Source organism: Telmatherina bonti (genome assembly GCF_933228915.1).
Source record: "Telmatherina bonti genome assembly, chromosome: 16".
NCBI lineage: Eukaryota > Metazoa > Chordata > Actinopteri > Atheriniformes > Telmatherinidae > Telmatherina > Telmatherina bonti.
The window spans coordinates 9,204,433-9,222,317 of record NC_136614.1 but is presented as its reverse complement, the minus strand read 5'-3'; the positions used below and the strand labels follow the sequence as shown (position 1 = coordinate 9,222,317).

The window sequence follows — 17,885 nt, the reverse complement described above, 5'->3', positions numbered from 1 at the left end:
ACCAGCAGAGTTGGAGACGCGGACTTGGACCAGCAGAGTTGGAGACGCGGACTTGGACCAGCAGAGTTGGAGACGCGGACTTGGACCAGCAGAGTTGGAGACGCGGACTTGGACCAGCAGAGTTGGAGACGCGGACTTGGACCAGCAGAGTTGGAGACGCGGACTTGGACCAGCAGAGTTGGAGACGCGGACTTGGACCAGCAGAGTTGGAGACGCGGACTTGGACCAGCAGAGTTGGAGACGCGGACTTGGACCAGCAGAGTTGGAGACGCGGACTTGGACCAGCAGAGTTGGAGACGCGGACTTGGACCAGCAGAGTTGGAGACGCGGACTTGGACCAGCAGAGTTGGAGACGCGGACTTGGACCAGCAGAGTTGGAGACGCGGACTTGGACCAGCAGAGTTGGAGACGCGGACTTGGACCAGCAGAGTTGGAGACGCGGACTTGGACCAGCAGAGTTGGAGACGCGGACTTGGACCAGCAGAGTTGGAGACGCGGACTTGGACCAGCAGAGTTGGAGACGCGGACTTGGACCAGCAGAGTTGGAGACGCGGACTTGGACCAGCAGAGTTGGAGACGCGGACTTGGACCAGCAGAGTTGGAGACGCGGACTTGGACCAGCAGAGTTGGAGACGCGGACTTGGACCAGCAGAGTTGGAGACGCGGACTTGGACCAGCAGAGTTGGAGACGCGGACTTGGACCAGCAGAGTTGGAGACGCGGACTTGGACCAGCAGAGTTGGAGACGCGGACTTGGACCAGCAGAGTTGGAGACGCGGACTTGGACCAGCAGAGTTGGAGACGCGGACTTGGACCAGCAGAGTTGGAGACGCGGACTTGGACCAGCAGAGTTGGAGACGCGGACTTGGACCAGCAGAGTTGGAGACGCGGACTTGGACCAGCAGAGTTGGAGACGCGGACTTGGACCAGCAGAGTTGGAGACGCGGACTTGGACCAGCAGTGTTGGAGACGCGGACTTGGACCAGCAGTGTTGGAGACGCGGACTTGGACTCTGGGTCTGCGTCCATGTTGTAGCTTGTATGGTGTCATCTATCAGGTGTGTCTACCTGCTGCAGGTGGACAGATGCACCGTCTTCTGGGATTTTCACCAGTTTTTGCGTCTGAAGAAAAGCTCGCCAGCTCCTGATGGACTTCCTCTGATCAGTTGTTTCCTGTTTGAAGACGGCTGCGTCACCGTCTACACCACCCCACCGGATAACATGTTCACAGTGAGTCCTGCAGGTTTACTGGTCAAGGTGAGGAGGTAGAACTGAGTCTGTCATGTCCTGGTTGACTTTGTGTTTGTGCACCAGGAGCTGAACCAGAGCGACTCCAGTGACATGGCGGTCAGTTTGAAGGCCATTGGCCTGCTTCAGCTGGTGTCTCAGCTGCACTCCTGCAGACTGGTGCACGGCGCGCTGCATCCCAGCATCCTCAGGTGCTGTCAGGCGTATGTGGAAAGGGTGGGGGTAGGCAGTAGTTTTACAACCTTCATTTTATGGCCTTTTCACCACTGTAGAGGCATCCTGGACGGTGTCTTCCCGCTGGATTGGTCATTGTCAGTGGACCTGGACCTCCAGCAGGACATCACGTCAGTCCAACAGCTCCCATCAGCTGAGACTTACATCACCCTGGGTCTCCTGGCACCAACTGCACCCCCGCACATGGTACAGCCCGTTCATCGCATACCTTACCTTCCTGATGAGATTGATGGATACTAACCCATCCCCCATCTCAACCTAAAGGTGGACCTGGTGGGCGTGGCCGAAACTGTCCACCTCTTGTTGACCAACAGGAAGATGGTTCCTGTGAAAGATGGCGACCGCTGGACGGTGGAGCAGTTCAGAGACGACGAATCCTGGTACTTATACTCCCTGTAAACCTGGTTTATGTCAAGGGGTTTGTTATTGTTAAACTTGTCTAAACTTCGCTCTTAACCTCAAGCTTGTGTTCCTGTTTTCCAGGATATGGAAGGGGTTTTTCCAGTTGCTGCTGAATGCTGGCGATCGCTCGTCGCTCTGCGTCCTGTCAGAGCTGGAGGAGCAGTTGTCTTCACTTTACCTGTGAACCTTCAGGAAAACTGTTCTGCTTGTGTTTGTCTTCATATTGTTGTTTTATAGAGTAAATAAAGAACACTATTTTTAAATGTCAAAGATTAGCTTCTTTAAAACACAAGCGCATCACAGACCTTGTTTATTTAATTGTTCTTCCTTGTTGTACAGTGACTAAGACATGTGCCTAACAGTTAGCCACAGACTGGTAAACTGTTATTTGTCACAATGCCACAGAAATGCGTTGCCAGCGGGTCGACCTTTTCATTATTTCAGATCCGTAGTGATATGTACTGCCACCTAGTTCTGTCCTCCAGCATTACCGTAAACCCAAGTGTACACAGAAAGTGTATCCCAGCCTATAGTTAAGCACAATGAGAAGTCTTGAGGTTATTAAGTTCTGACTTTCAGACAGCAGATGGTGCTAATATCACACCTGAAAAGGCCCGTTCCACTAGAAGAAAAATACATAGCAAGTTTATTTGTGTTGCAAATTTTACAAGACAGTTCAAAGTACATCAAACATTATGAGCTTTACAGGTCCTGTTTGGACTCCACAGATGTTCAGTCAATCTGACTTTTCAAAAACTCCAGAAAAAAGCAAATGAGATCATTTCTCAGTGAACAATTGAATTATTTTACAAGTTTAACAATTTAAATGTGAAATAATCCAGGAAGTCATTAACAGGGGCGGTGCTAGAGGGGTGGCCAATGGGACATTGGTCCCCCTCTCACATGTCCCATAGACGTGGGCAATACCAAAATATTTTGAGTCAATACATGATTCTGTTGTACTTGTTCATCCATACCAATACTTTACATTTGAAGGAAAGTCACAGTTGTTTAGTGTGAATTGTGTTTACTTAGAGGGCAATATAGAATACAAATAAAACCCAAGAACATCAATACAAGGAGAACAATGAATCAAACAAAAATAAGAAAATTTATCTTTTAAAACTTATTAAATAAATAAGATTTATATAAGATAATTTACAGTAAAATATCAAAACAGAACCTAGTCATCCCTAACAGTAGCAGCATCAAAAGGACTTCTGACATCTGATAGTCTACCATGATCATCTGAGACAGAATACTAGTTTATTGCCTAAAATTCTCATTAGTGAAAACAAATACCATGTTTTGCATCTGCAGAGAGGTATCTTCAAAAAGTATTAAATCCAATATTTGGCTGGCAGATTTCAAAGTATCAGCCAAATCGATGAGCATGTCCCTAAAACTCCAGATGCCACGTGAAGTAAATAATAGGCCATCACATAAATCAACAGTCTCAACACCAGTTTGGAGTGTTTTATTGTAGTTTTGTAATTATCAATCCTTTTAAACATTGACATTTCCACATTTTTATAGGAGACTTTTTCCCTGAGCAAGTAGCACTACTGGTGTTATGTAAGGCTATGAACCTATTAGCGTGAAGCTAAACATCAATGCTAATCTAGTTCTATGCTAACACTAGATTAATTTTAAAATAGACAAACCATGTCATATTTAGTTTTTTTTTAGTGTATTTACAAAATAATCATCAAGCCAGTAAATCAAGATTTTAACACTGGAACTGAAAATAAACTATAAAGATGCTCAAAGATTCAGTTTAGCCTTGCTAAGGTAACATGATCCTCTTCTTACGGAAAGCTAAAAAGGCTGCTTGCTGGTTTTGTTGTAAGCTATGGTTTGAAAACAAAGAAATATGTCCTATAACCAGTCTGATTTTGATACAAAAATGACAGGAAAGGGAGATATTTTAGCTTTTTTTTTGTAAATAGGACATCTTAGGTAAAAAAAAAACAAAAAACCCAGCCACAGTAACCACAGCAACAGCTTCCAACATGTAGCAAGCCACACGCGTCATTGTGTTCAGACCATAGATGTTTCAGACACAATGACCCAGTTTACCATCCATAACAGATAGTAAACCAGGACTGGCAGGAGGAGAAAAGACATAAATCATTCTACTACATACTGCACCCCCAAACAACCAACTTCACTTTCTATGGAGCTTTTTGAACTGTGAGCGTGTTCGAGTGAGCAACACAATCATTTCCTTTCTTACTTAACAAATATAAATCGAAATCAAGGTAAAGAAAGACACCAATGATTTTGCCATTGCAACAACCTGACAGGAAGTTCTATCAGACTTGCGGTTTGGATCAGAGTAAAATGTGAATGTAAGGTGGATGGAGTTTGGTTGTTGAGTCAAGTTCTGGTGTGCCTGAGGGGAGAGCGAGGCATGCTGCAGCTTGCAGAGAGAGAGGAGCCTCCTCTACATTTCTTCACTGCTGCTGCCACAAGACAGAGGTGTGGTTCTGCTAAGTTCTTATCACAGTTCTGTTTCAGAACATTTGACCCAGTTCCTGCGGTTGCCTCCCGCTAAACGTGAACTCTACAGCTCTGATTCTGCTGCTGTGGTTATGTGCTGCTCTGTGACGATAAAGTTTATTTGAATTTGAACAGTGAAGTCAGACAGAGCTCCACCTCTCTGCGCCTGAGACCAGGTGAGACAGAAGGGAGACAGTGGGAGGAGGAAAACCAGGAGCAGAGAGAAAGAGTCAGGGAAGGAAAAGAAAGAGCTAACTTATCTGGACTCATCTGGACCCACCTGGACTCAACCAGGTGAGATTTTTTGTTTCTTTGCTGACTGAAAACAAAATTTAATGGTTTCCATCTAAAAGTTCTACAGAACTTAGTTCTAAAGGACTCTTTATGTCTCCTAGTTTTCATAAATGTTTGTTTTGGCAGAAAATTGGTTTTTCAGGTTAGAAACAGGGACTTAGAAACTCTTTGAGTCTTCCCCTAAAAACCAACTAAATCTGATCTCACATCCAGCAGAACCAGAACCAGCACTGTCTGTCTGGCTTCTTCAGCTCTGATGATGATCCTAAATGGATCAAAGCAAGCAGGGGAACCATGTTTGGATTGTTTAAAGAACTTGTGGCGTTCTGTGCATGTGTGGGGCAGTAAGTTGATCTGTATGAATGGAGGGTTGGTGTGAAACTGATCTGAGAGCAGTTCCAGGTTTTCCTGTTGTCTGACCTGGTTTGTTTGGAACTGGATCTTCAGCTGTGATCTGGTGTTTCCAGAGGGTTCTGATTCAGTTTACATAGTGTTTATCTGCACACAAACTCTCTGTCGTCTTCCTTCCATCAGAACAGCGTATGTTGTGTTGTGTTTGGGTCAAGTGGACCTGCTGGGATTTGCTGAGACAGGTGGAGGGAAAAAAAAAGAATTATTGCCTTAGAGCTCATCAGCTTCAACTATTACAGTATAAACCCGACCAAAATGGGCCACAGAAACTTTTACTGACTCAATCAGCATCAGTTTGTTTGAGATGGCACTTTTGCTACCCCATGACTGAATTTTGGCAGATTTTTTGAGTAATGTGCCCCTCCACTCAACATGAGCGTTCATCTTACATCCTACCTCTTCTCTGAGATCTCTCCAGTCAGTAAAAGTTGCTCTGGCCCTTTCACTGCGTTTCCATCACACCTAGAATTACGCAAAACACTATAAAAAACTGGTAATGGAAACACTTTTTTTAAAATGCTCCCAAATATTGCTCTACAATTTTTAAGCTCTCATTAGGTGGTTTTTAATATGGTTTTGATGAAGAATAATAAATCAAAAGTGTAATGGGAATACCTTTTTCACATTTACGTGGTGTAAGTGGTCATGTGACAAGTTCTTCTCAGGGAAAAATGGCACCAAACAACAGCAAAATGAAGAGTTTACCATTGAATTAGAAGGGGAATGAGACAGAAAGGCCTTTAAAAGCTGTGGCAAATCTTCTATAGCAGGTAGCAAACCGAGAAACAACACTACGTTGCTACCCTGCAGAGGCTGCCTTTTTCTACAGTATCTCATCAGTGTGACAAGATTTAACAAGAACTGCAGATTATGGACTGATCTAGCAAAAAAAAAAACTGTGATGGGAATCCAGCTTCTGTCTTTTCCACCATTGTTGTTTAGTTTCTTTGCTAAATCAGCCACGTTTAATCTCATAAAGCTAGACATATTGTATTTGATGGTTTCTGCAACCTTTGCATCACTTAATGGTAGAAATTTTTTCTTTAAAGTCCTTTTGTACACAGATACTTTTCTCCTTCCATGTAATGGATACAATGAATCAAAAGATTATATAATAACAAAAAGAAAGAAACTTAATTTTGATTTTTCAAGGTTTGTTAAAGGGCCAAAAAAAGAAAGTTACGATAATTTTCTGATCTGCGATAAATAAAACCTGATGCTGTTTCATCATAAAGACCTCCATTAAAAAAAACAAAAAAAACCCCCAAAAAACTCTTATTCATGGACGTCTGTTTGACTTTATAACTTTTCTATAATAACAATAATCACATTGTTTGATTTAATGCTAGATTTTGATAATACACACATCTCATAGAGCGGCATCCTTCAGCCTAGACTTAGATAAAATAGAAAATGAACAGGCTTTGCAAAAGTTTGAACCTGTTTGAACTAGATTAGTATTTTATATTCCAGTGTCGACTGTTGGTTATTATAAGCATGTTTTTTCAGATTATTCATAGTTTTTATGAATGAACTGGTGTTCAACTGATATAAAAATCAGACTAAGATCACCGGATAGGCAGTAACAGCAACGTTTATTGTGCAGCCATAGTTCAGACACAGGAAGTGATTTCTTCTGTTGTCAAAGCAGTTTGTTGATTTTTTAGTTGTGTGTGTGAGCCTTTGTTGTCTGTGATCATGTAAAAAAAGATTATCCTTTAGAGGGCTGAACATGAGCCAACATACATGTGCCTGTCACTTAAAACTGACATTTATCCCCGCAGCTGTCGCCCTCTGCTGCTCGCTTCATAGAATACAACTAAAAGATGCTGCAGCAGTGGCTTCATTTTTCAGACCCAGAGGGAAAATCCAGGTTTGGTTTACATGCTGTGTGGACCTTGTTGTGATTGATCCGAACTGGTTTTTAGAACTGAATAAATTTGGGCTGATAATGGACTGGCTTTGGACAAGTTCTGTGCAGGTTGGAACCAGTTTTGCATTGTTTTTGTTATTTTTACAGGTTTAGATCCAGCTTCAGGTTGATGTTTGATCACATCTCTGAGTTTTTCCTGTGGATCATGTCTCAGTTTGATGTTGAGGTCATCAAACATCTTCAGGTTTACTCTGAAAGCAGGACTTTCATGGGTTTTCTAGTCTGGACACTTCATCATCTGCTCCTCCAACCTGGTTTGGGTTGTAACGCTGCTTTAGTCACTAGAGGGCGCTGTCACAGTCGCCTGACATGAGCTGCTGTTTCACAAACAGCTTGTTCTGGTTTCAGTCTGGGCCCAGTGTTCAGATCTGGCTGCAGCCACACCGAGGAGTCACGGTGGAGCTGTCTGGTCATGTAGAGTCTGATTTTTCAGGTATGTGAGTGAGTCACACCCTGAAAACACACACCTGGCCTGCAGCTGCCACACTCCTCCACGGAGCTGGACATGTCTTTGTCGGTTCCTAAAGGAGAGGAAAAAAACGACAAGAAATTATCTTCATTTTTCTGACATTTTAAACACTAAACAAGAAGCTAAATGTGGACAGTTATAAAGACGTTTCCTGAAAATTTATCTGTTAATTCCTGAGAAATCTTCAGATCAGATGAGAAACAGACACAGAAATGTTCCTGTTCATCCTCCATCAGATAAATCTTCATCAGTCAGGTTCAAGTTCCAGCTGGAAACCGCTCCTCCTCCTCTTCCTCTTCCTCCTCCTGCTGTTTGTTCAGTGGGAGTGGAGGAGGATCTGATCCGGTCAGTCAGATGATCATAAATGATGATGATGATTATAAATCGTGATGAAGAGAAGGAGGGAGCAGCTCTGTGCTTCATCATTCCTGTTCTTCTTTAGGTCCAGGTAGACCGAGCGGATCTGGACTGGACCTGGCACACCTGAGGGTGAGGGACACGGAGTCACACACAGGTGAGAGAGAGAGTGTGTTGATATGATTTAATGGAGGACCAGTTTAAGTCTCAGATCTCATGATGCATGAGGCAGAACACCAGAAACCTGGGTGAAGGCTCAGATCAGAACCAGATCCATGCGAAAACCCAGTTCAGGTGAGCATGTGGGAAAAAGGAACACTTTAGCTGACCTCCATCTTGGCATGAAGAGGGAGAAAAGGAGCAAGCTTCTTCTGATTGGCTGTTTTTCACATAGCTTTGTGATCTCCTGCTCTTCGTCTCTTCCTCTGAACCTAATCTGATCACCTAACCCGCTCGAAGCCCTTTTACTGAACTTTGACAGATTTTCTGACAGTGACGTCCGCCGATGGCAGCAGCCAGCTTCGTCCTGTCTTTTCTCTGAAATCTCTCTGTTCAGTAAAAGTCGGTCTGTTTTGTTCCTTTCTCTGCCCCTCTCTTTCTTTCTTTCCTCTTCCTGTTAGAAACTGCGTTTCCATTGCAGTTTTTCACAAAATGAAAGCGATATTTCCAAAACTGCAACAAACTACAGTTGATGTTTTCATCACCAAGTGTTTAGAGCATAACCTGAAGTTTCCATGCATTTTATGCTACTTGGGATGAGAAAAAAGGCTAATGCCAGGTTACCAGGTAGGGTGATTTCAGGGTTTTTTGCTTGTTGCAGAGGTTTTGGCTCATCAAACTCTTCTCTCTCATTTCTCTTCTCTGTCATTGAAAAAGTTCACATTTCGCTTTTGTTTGCTATCAAGGATGGAAGTTGTATTTTCTGTCTCCTCCTTCGGCAACCTCCGGGGTAAAAGTGAAGCCGATGCGGAAGTGCATAAAACTGCAGTTCCCCCTTCATCCACTAGGGGCTGCAAAACAGACGAAATCCCCACAGACTCCCATGTTAAAAAGACCAACTTCACAGCAGAAATAAACATGTGCCTTAGCTTTAGCCTGCTTACCTCCGTTAGCTGGTTAGCTCCTGTTAGCTCGGTTAGCTCTTAGCTAATCTTATTTGCATTTTCTGGACGAGACGACATGCATGCCCTTACCAAGATGGCGATGGTAGGAACCGCCCACCGAGCTTCAATTCAGCTCTTCAGAAACCTACAGGTGATGTCACGGAGGCTCCATCCATCTTTTTATATACAGTCTATGGTCCATACATACTGCATCGTCTTTGCCTAAAATAATCTGGTCACATGACCCACTACGTCCTGTACGATGACTTATAAATGCAAAAAAATTGTTTCTCTTCCCCTTTTGCAATATATACATAATATATATGTTGACATGTCCTCATGAGAGCTTGGAAACTTTTTGGCGATATTTGACATGTTTTTTCGAAAAGTAGCTGTTTCCGTGACCAGTTTTTATCGCAATATTTAGGCTTTTATAAAACTCATGGAGATGCAGCTAATGAAAATTTGCCTTTCTTTGCTGAATCAGCATCGGTGCGTGTTTGAAGCAGCTGTTTTGTTAATATCGAGATGCGGTGATGTGCAGTAAACTGTTGCTGTAAAGTGACGAAGCATCCTGGAAAAACGTTGTGAAATTAAGTTACTCAGCCTGAGGATGCTGCAGGGCAACGGCGGCTCCAGCCATGAAACATGTCACTGTGCCATCAACATGAGTCAGAAACATATCAAGTCAGAAAGTCACAAAGTGCGACATTCATGTGATTATGTGAGGTCATTAAGCTGAACATGTGATTCCATGAAGGTGACCATGTGACTTTGTGAAGGTAATCATCCGACCTTCTGGGATCCATTGATCTCATTAATGCAATCATGTGACCTCACTAAAGTGGCCATGTGACTCATATGAAGACCTATAAAAACAGATCCAGCAGGTGAAGACACCTCTGTGAACCAGACAGGGAGTTGCCTACATGTGCCAGTCTGACACAGGTAGCAGTCAGAGGTGGGTGGCGTTCAGGTGAGCGGTTTCTGGGATCCACCTGCTGCAGGTGTTGCGGTTCTGATATTGATTGTAGCTAACCTGAAATAAGATCCAGATCGAGGATGAGTAACCAGAACAGAAATAAAATGTAACTTTTCTGTGGATTCTGCACCAGTATGACCCATAACGAAGAAACGATGAAACCAGTAACTGCGGAGTAAATCTGATGAACATCGGAACCTGAAGGCCGGTCAGTCGCACATAAACATGGAAATAAAACAAACTCCTCCTGTCAGAAACATGTACGTTTCCAGGATCAGTGTTTGTGGTGTATCTGATGCCGACAGATAAGCTCTCACCTGGGCTGTTTGGTTGGTTTGTGTTGAGCAGGGTTTGAGTCATGTGACAGCTCAGGTGAGTCACCTGAGCAGGAAGAAGAACTGGGCTTTGACTCTGTTTTCCTCATGTCTCCGTCTGATCTGTGTCGTCTCTGTTCTTCTTCTCCTCGTAAGCATGCTGCTTTGTGTTGTTTCCCTCAGCTCTCATCACCTGGCTGCTGCTGCATCGCCATGGCGATGTTCCGCCGCAGGAAGAAGAAGCACCGACTGGAAATATCCGCTCCCAAGGACTTCCAGCATCGTGTCCACACGTCCTTCGACGCTACGACGGGATGCTACGTGGATCTGCCGCCGCAGTGGCAGAGCATCATCGACACACTGCGGAGGCCACGCCCCCTGGTGGACCCCTCCAGGATCACAAACGTGGAGCCTAAACCCCAGAAGGTCAGAGGTCAAATGTAATCCCCTGTAAATACTGTTGTTTTCTGACAGTCAGGTGTTCTGAACGTGTTTGTTTGCAGGCGATTGTTCGCGGCAGCTTCATCGGTCACGGCGACTACATCAGTCATGTGATCTCTGAGCTGAGCCGTGTGTCCGTCACCAGCTCCAACTCTCTGCGCCGCAGCAGTCCGTCGGCACGGAAACGGGCCCAGTCCATGGGCCGTCTGGGGGAATCGCCACTGGAAGACTCGTATGAGTACCAAGGGATTAGTCGTCATGGCAACAGCGTGAAGGGACACGAGGGCTCCACCTACTGGCAGGACCGGATCAGACTGGTCCGGAGTGAAAGTGGCAGCCCAAAACTGAACGGAGTTCTGGCGAGAACCAAGTCCAGCTGCCAGGTGGGCTCTGTATCTGAGGCTATGCCCCTCACACCTGGGACTCCTCAGAGGACAGGTGAGCAGTCTCCCCAAAGTGAGGGGGCGGGGCAAAGAAGGAGGGCCTCTTCCTGTTTGCAGATTGTAGAGACCAACAGGGTTCACCTCAGACCGCGACCAGGTGTGACTCACCTGCCTGACCTGCTGTCGTCTTCCAGAGAAACTCCCAGAAGGCCACACTCCTCCTACAACCTCAAAGTACGACATAAGCGATATGTTAGGCTGAGGGGGCGGGGCTAAGAGTGCCCCGCCTACATTTTAATGTTTGTAAATATAAACCTAGAAGGTGAAAATGACCAACTTTCTTCTTCTTTGTTCCTCCTCCTCCTCAGCTGCCCCCCTCCTCCATCACAAATAGAAGGATCCCTCAGCCCTCCATCAGCATTTCTACTACAACTCCCCCAACACACGGCAACGCCTCCCCTCATGGTTCCCCGCGCCCACCTCCGTCCTCCACCCCTCAACCCGCCCCTGACGAAGCCCCTCAGAAGGTGAACCACGAGCAGTTTAAGGCTGCGCTGCGGATGGTGGTGGACCCGGGGGACCCGCGGATGACTCTGGAAAACTTTGTGAAGATCGGGGAGGGGTCCACAGGTGTGGTGTGCATCGCCCGACAACAGCACAGTGGGTGTCAGGTGGCGGTGAAGATGATGGACCTGAGGAAGCAGCAGCGGCGAGAGCTGCTCTTTAACGAGGTACAGGAGGGGCGGGGCTTTCAGACATACTGCTCATTGGGAAAAATAGCTTATTAGACGTACACAAGTGGACAGCTGTTGCATTTGAAGTGGGTTGAGTGAGAAATATTCGTCAATTTCTTAACTGATTTTTCTTTTTGTAATTTATAGTGAAAAATAACATTAAATGTAATTGTTATACAATAAGTAAGTGGTTATTGGTGGTGGTCTTAAAAGATGGGTGCATCGAGGCTGACTCTTTAGCTTTGGCCCTCAAAGTTCTTTGCACCGTTTTGTTAAGTTCTTGACAGCAATTTCTTCTTGTTTGGCAGCTTAATAGTAAAAAAAAAGAAGAGAACTGCAGCAAAAACGAACTTGATTTTAGACTTTACCATAAAACAAACTGAAATACGGTATCAATCAAAAGACGGTCGAGTTGCATCTGATTTGTTTTACTGATCAGTTATTTATCTCATTCCAAGCCCAGCCAATCAAAATTCAGTAATATGTGTGTCATCAGTCACTCGTCAAAATTCTTATCTGTACTGCAACACTAAATCAGGAAAGAAAAATAAATTAGTAATGTTACAAAACTGAAGGAAATGATATTAACAGAAGATGGCAACAACTTGCATATGAGGAGGAAATATTGTTTTGAAAGGGACCAAAACTAGAAGTTAGTCCAGATTCTCTCTGGTTCCCACAAAACATCACCATGATTACAAAGCAAAGCCAAACAGATCAATTTTATCGTTTGTGAAAAAAAATTTAACAACCAAACTTCTTTTATAAAACAACTCAGATATTGACAAACAATAATAAACATATTTACATCTTTAATAATCTCCAATAATACAGTTAACCATCCATCCATTCATCCATCCATCTTCATGCCGCTTATCCGGGGTCGGGTCGCGGGGGCAGCAGCCGAAGCAGGGAAACCCAGACTTCCCTCTCCCCAGCCACATTTGCCAACTCTGCGGGGGGGATCCCGAGGCGTTCCCAGGCCATCCGAGAGATATAATCCCTCCAGCGTGTCCTGGGTCTTCCCCGGGGTCTCCTCCCAGAGGGACGTGCCCGAAACACCTCACCAGGGAGGTCCAGGAGGCATCCTGACCAGATGCCCGAGCCACCTCAACTGGTTCCTCTCGATGCGGAGGAGCAGCGGCTCTACTCTGATCTCCTCCCGGATGACCGAGTTCCTCACCCTATCTCTAAGGGAGAGCCCGGCCACCCTGCGGAGGAAACCCATTTCAGCCGCCTGTATACGAGATCTCCTTCTTGCGGTCACGACCCACAGCTCATGACCATAGGTGAGGGTAGGAATGTAGATTGACTGGTAAATCAAGAGCTTCGCCTTCTGGCTCAGCTCCTTCTGCACCACGACAGACCGGCGCAGAGTCCGCATTACTGCAGACGCCGCACTGATCCGTCTGTCGATCTCATGCGAGATATTCAAACTTAATTGACAGTTTGTATTATAAAAATAAAATACTTACATGATCTGATAAAACATAAACTAAATAAACGCACAAGAAGTAACTTTTCGGTACAAAATGAGGTGTAGAATTAAAATAATGTACAATAAAGTAGAGCAGAATTTATGTATTAAAATATATGATACACAAACCCTTTAAGTTTGACTGGTACTACAGATATTAACCCACAATAACCAGTTTAAAACTGATTTTTAAAAAAAAGCTGAAAAAATACGTTGCATGAGTTAAAACAATTTAAAAGTGATAAATGTTATAATACAAAACTTTATAGAACTAAAACTGTGATTGAAAGGTACCAGATATTCATTCAGATGTGGTCAGATTATGTCTGAAGGCTCTTAAGACTCTAATAGATAAAACTCAACTCAACTTTATTTATAAAGCATTTTAACACAACACCAGCTGCAACAAAGTGCTGAACAACAAAGTAACATGTTAAAAACATGTAAAGTGAGATCTAAATAATAGTGGTCAAAGGAATAAAATGTAAAATAATAAAAACAATCAGAAATTTAAATGTAAATCTAAAAACATCAAAACAGTAAAATAAACAGCCTTAAACCGGGTGAAATATCAGGTCATAAAAACGTGTCTTCAGGCGGATTTTAAACACCAGCAGTGATGAGGCTTATCTAAGCTGTAGCAGCAGAGAAGTCCACTTTTGGGGCAGCAACTGTAAATGCTCTGTCCCCTCTGAGCTTCCGCCTAGACCCCGGTACCTCCAGAAGGAGCTGATCAGCTTATCTGAGCTTATACCTCAGAGAGGTACAGAGGGGCCAGACGCCACGCCCATAAATAAATAACATGATTAATGACATGACCAACAAATGCCAACACCGTCCAGGTGTTTTTCCTCTGTTCAGTCCTGTTCAAATCTAATAACCAGGATCAATATGGTGGTGACGAGGATGCAACCAATTAGGCAATATCTGTGTTTTCTGTGATGCGACTGGGGAAGGCATGAACACCTGTTTAATGTTTCCCTCAGGTGGTGATTATGAGGGACTACCGGCATCCAAACGTAGTGGAAATGTTTCGCAGCGCTCTGGTGGAGGAGGAGCTGTGGGTCATCATGGAGTACCTGCAGGGCGGCGCTCTTACGCACATCATCAGCGAGACCAGGTGAGCAGGAAGTCGAAACACTTTCTGGAACTTCTGATCTTCTCATCAGTAAATTGTAGCTCATTTTGATTCAGGGAGATCAAATCCAAGCAGTCTAGATGGTTTTAGCCAGGGGTCTCCAAAGCTGATTGTCCTGCGGGTTTTAGATGTTACCTGGCTCACCTTAATCTCATCCAACAGCCAAAGAAGTTCTGCACGACTGATTAATTTAAGTCAGGTTTGTTGGAACAGGAATATATGGAAAACTTGCAGGATTGTGGCCCTCGAGGAGCTGGACCTCCCTGGTTAAAGCTGAAACATCGCCCCCTGCTGGACACAGCTGGAACTGAAAGCAGTTTCATTTTCAACTGTTGCTGCTTTTATGAAAGATTTCAAACTTTTGTACTTTTAATTCGATTTCATGATTAGAGTTTCTGATAGTAGTAATAATAGCATTCCTGCAAAGATTGTATTGTTTAATGTTTTGTCCCATTGCTCTGACGTGAAGTGCTCTGAATTGTCTTTGACCTTCAGGTTGAATGAGGAGCAGATAGCCACAGTGTGTGAAGGCGTCCTGCAGGCGCTGTCTTACCTCCACGCTCAGGGCGTCATCCATCGAGACATCAAAAGTGACTCCATCCTGCTCACGCTGGATGGCAGGGTAAATGCCATTCTTCTCTTTATTCTTCTTCTGACTCAACTTCACACAAGTTTGAACCTCGTCCAAGCTCTTCAGGGTCAAAAACTTTAACTGTGCCATTGTTTACGATAAAGATCCAGAGTCATCCAAATTTTGAAGATGGTCATAAAACTACACATACACATACACATACACACAAACACACACACACACACATGGGGACAAAATTCTCCCTTACCTCATCCTGAATACAGCTGGACGAACACAGAGCACCTACACCAAGGTCTGCCTTAGAACCACCAATGATACATTGGCAATGGTAACTGAGAGAGAGAAGGCAAACTTTCTCTTTCTGCGTAAAATGCCAAAGCGGTGCGTGTACGGTACTTGGTTTTGGGTAAACAGAGCTGGATAAATGCCACATATGGATGAAACAGTGTGGAAGAACTCACTCACAGCTGAATCCATTGAAGAAAAAAAAAGACTAGTATGTTTGTTCCAAGTTAAGATGCTAACTCCAACTAGCATACAGTTGTTAGCTACAAGACTACTTGAATATTAACTGGAAATAACAAGTGCTTTAACTTTGAGTCAGGTAGTGTTTTACCACTTGAAACTAAAGAACTATATCAGGTAAATACTACTAAGTAATGTTGGCTGACGAACATTTGGCAACGAGTTAAAAGATAATAGATACCGACATCTACAGGGAGTTGTACATTGCGGTTAGCTTAAAATAAAACAACTTTTGCAACTTACCCTGCAATGCAAAAAACACTTAAAAAATGGAAGAGTTGAATAAAAGAGGGGAAGAAAGGGAACATCTGAAACTTATTTGCTGAGATTTATTTGCAAAAATTTCTGAGTCGAGATATAAATTTTGTGCGTGTGGGAAATGGAAGTTATGGTTGCTCTATGTTTATTCTTATCGGGGGGGGGGTTGTCTCCTCATTTTGGTTTATTTTCTCCTTATATCATCATCTGGGAGATTTATGGCCAAAAAGGGATACTTGACAGATATGGTCAGGTATCGATTACCTCCACACAATGAAACAACTACGAAACAACTAAAATATTTATATCATACTTTTATCTTTTTCCATCCATTATGATCTTTTGGACCTTTGCATCCAGAAAATTTACCCTTGAATGTTAATGAAATACATGTTGTACCAGATAGTTCAGGCCTAATTACCAAAGCAGGGTTGTAAACATCTGGGTGACATCTGTAAACGGCTGCAGAGCATGACATTTATTGTGCTGCAAGTACACACAGGTGATCTGACAGGTGGTGGTGTTACTGATAGATAAATATCTGAGCTGATACTCTCCTCTTCGTCGTTTCTTTCTTCTTCCGTCTTGATCCAGGTAAAGCTGTCAGACTTCGGCTTCTGCGCCCAGATCAGTAAAGACGTCCCGAAGAGGAAGTCTCTGGTTGGAACGCCATACTGGATGGCTCCTGAGGTGATCGCCAAAACCCCGTACGGCACCGAGGTGAGAAAACCTCCAGAAGCAGAGGAAGGCATGAAGCATGCGGGATCTGACACCACAAGTCCATTTCCTCACAAAAAAGTGTCCTGTCCTTGTCAGGTGGACGTCTGGTCTCTGGGCATCATGGTGGTGGAGATGGTGGACGGTGAGCCGCCATATTTCAGCGACACACCCATCAGCGCCATGAAGAAGCTGAGGGATGAGGAAGCACCAACTGTCAAGAACATCCAGAGGGTCAGACGCTCAACCTACACATTGATGACCACCTTTCCTCTTAACCGCAAGGAATCTGACACCAAAGCATCACTTTGAATTTATTCCTGGTGGTTTAATTAATTTAAACCATAGACTGTATATAAAAGATGGGCGGAGCCTCCGTGACATCATCAGGTTTCTGAAGACCTGAATTGAAGCTCGGTGGGTGGTTCCTACCATCACCATCTTGGCAGGGGCATGCGTGTCGTCTCACCTGGAAAATACAAATATGGGCAAAGAGGTGGAGCTGAGAGGGGGGCTGTGAGCGTCATGGTGGATGATTGACATCGAGCAAATTCCGAGCTTTCTGTAGCTAAGAGCTAACCGAGCTAACCCGGAGATAACAGGAGCTAACCAGCTAACGGAGATAAGCGGGCTAAAGCTAAGTTACGTTGTTAACCCCCTAAAAACCACGGTTGTTCTACGTTCTTCTGACTTGAAGCAGGAGATCGGGTACCTGTCAGTCAAAAGGACACGCCCCTAAATATGCTGAACTTCCAGATTAAATTACTTTTTAATGGGCGAGTTAGAAAAACATTCACTCCCCCCACAGTTGTCATGAAGGTAAACCTGACCTATTAAACCGAAAATGGATTTTTATATCAGGCTGTAAACATGTTTATTTCTGCTGTGAAGTTGGTCTTTTTAACATGGGAGTCTATGGGGATTTGCTCTGTTTTGCAGCCCCTAGTGGATGAAGGTGGAACTGCAGTTTTATGCACTTACGCATAGGCTTCACTTTTAACCGCCGGAGGCTCCCTCCGTCTTTCATATACAGTCTATGATTTAAATCCGCCACCACAACTCACCTGAACACAGCTCTACAAACGTCTCTTATAAAACCTGACAAACTACAAGTATTATAGGAATATTTGATTATCAATCTAAATTCTGTGTCAGTTCTTTCAGGTGATTGTTAAGGTATTGAACATGTCACCGTCTGTGCTCAGGTGTCTCCGGTGCTGAAGGACTTCCTGGGTTGCATGTTGACACGCGACACCCAGCAGCGCAGCAGTGCCACCGACCTGCTGGAGCACCCCTTTCTGCTGCAGGCTGGACCGCCACGCTGTCTGGTCCCGCTGGTGGAGCAGCACCGCAAACGTATGTCGCTCTGCTGA

General features: G+C 44.3%; 1 protein-coding gene across 1 annotated transcript; it reads left to right on the top strand.

The window, feature by feature from the left end:
• Window positions 1–10,466: 10,466 nt before the first annotated feature.
• Window positions 10,467–17,885, top strand: LOC306767738 (serine/threonine-protein kinase PAK 6-like; the record flags this gene model as incomplete). Its single annotated transcript, XM_079255835.1, has 8 exons — window positions 10,467–10,673; window positions 10,751–11,323; window positions 11,440–11,802; window positions 14,269–14,402; window positions 14,916–15,042; window positions 16,390–16,515; window positions 16,612–16,746; window positions 17,718–17,885. 8 exons carry the CDS (start codon window positions 10,467–10,469, stop codon window positions 17,883–17,885), a joined length of 1,833 nt encoding a protein of 610 aa, XP_079111961.1.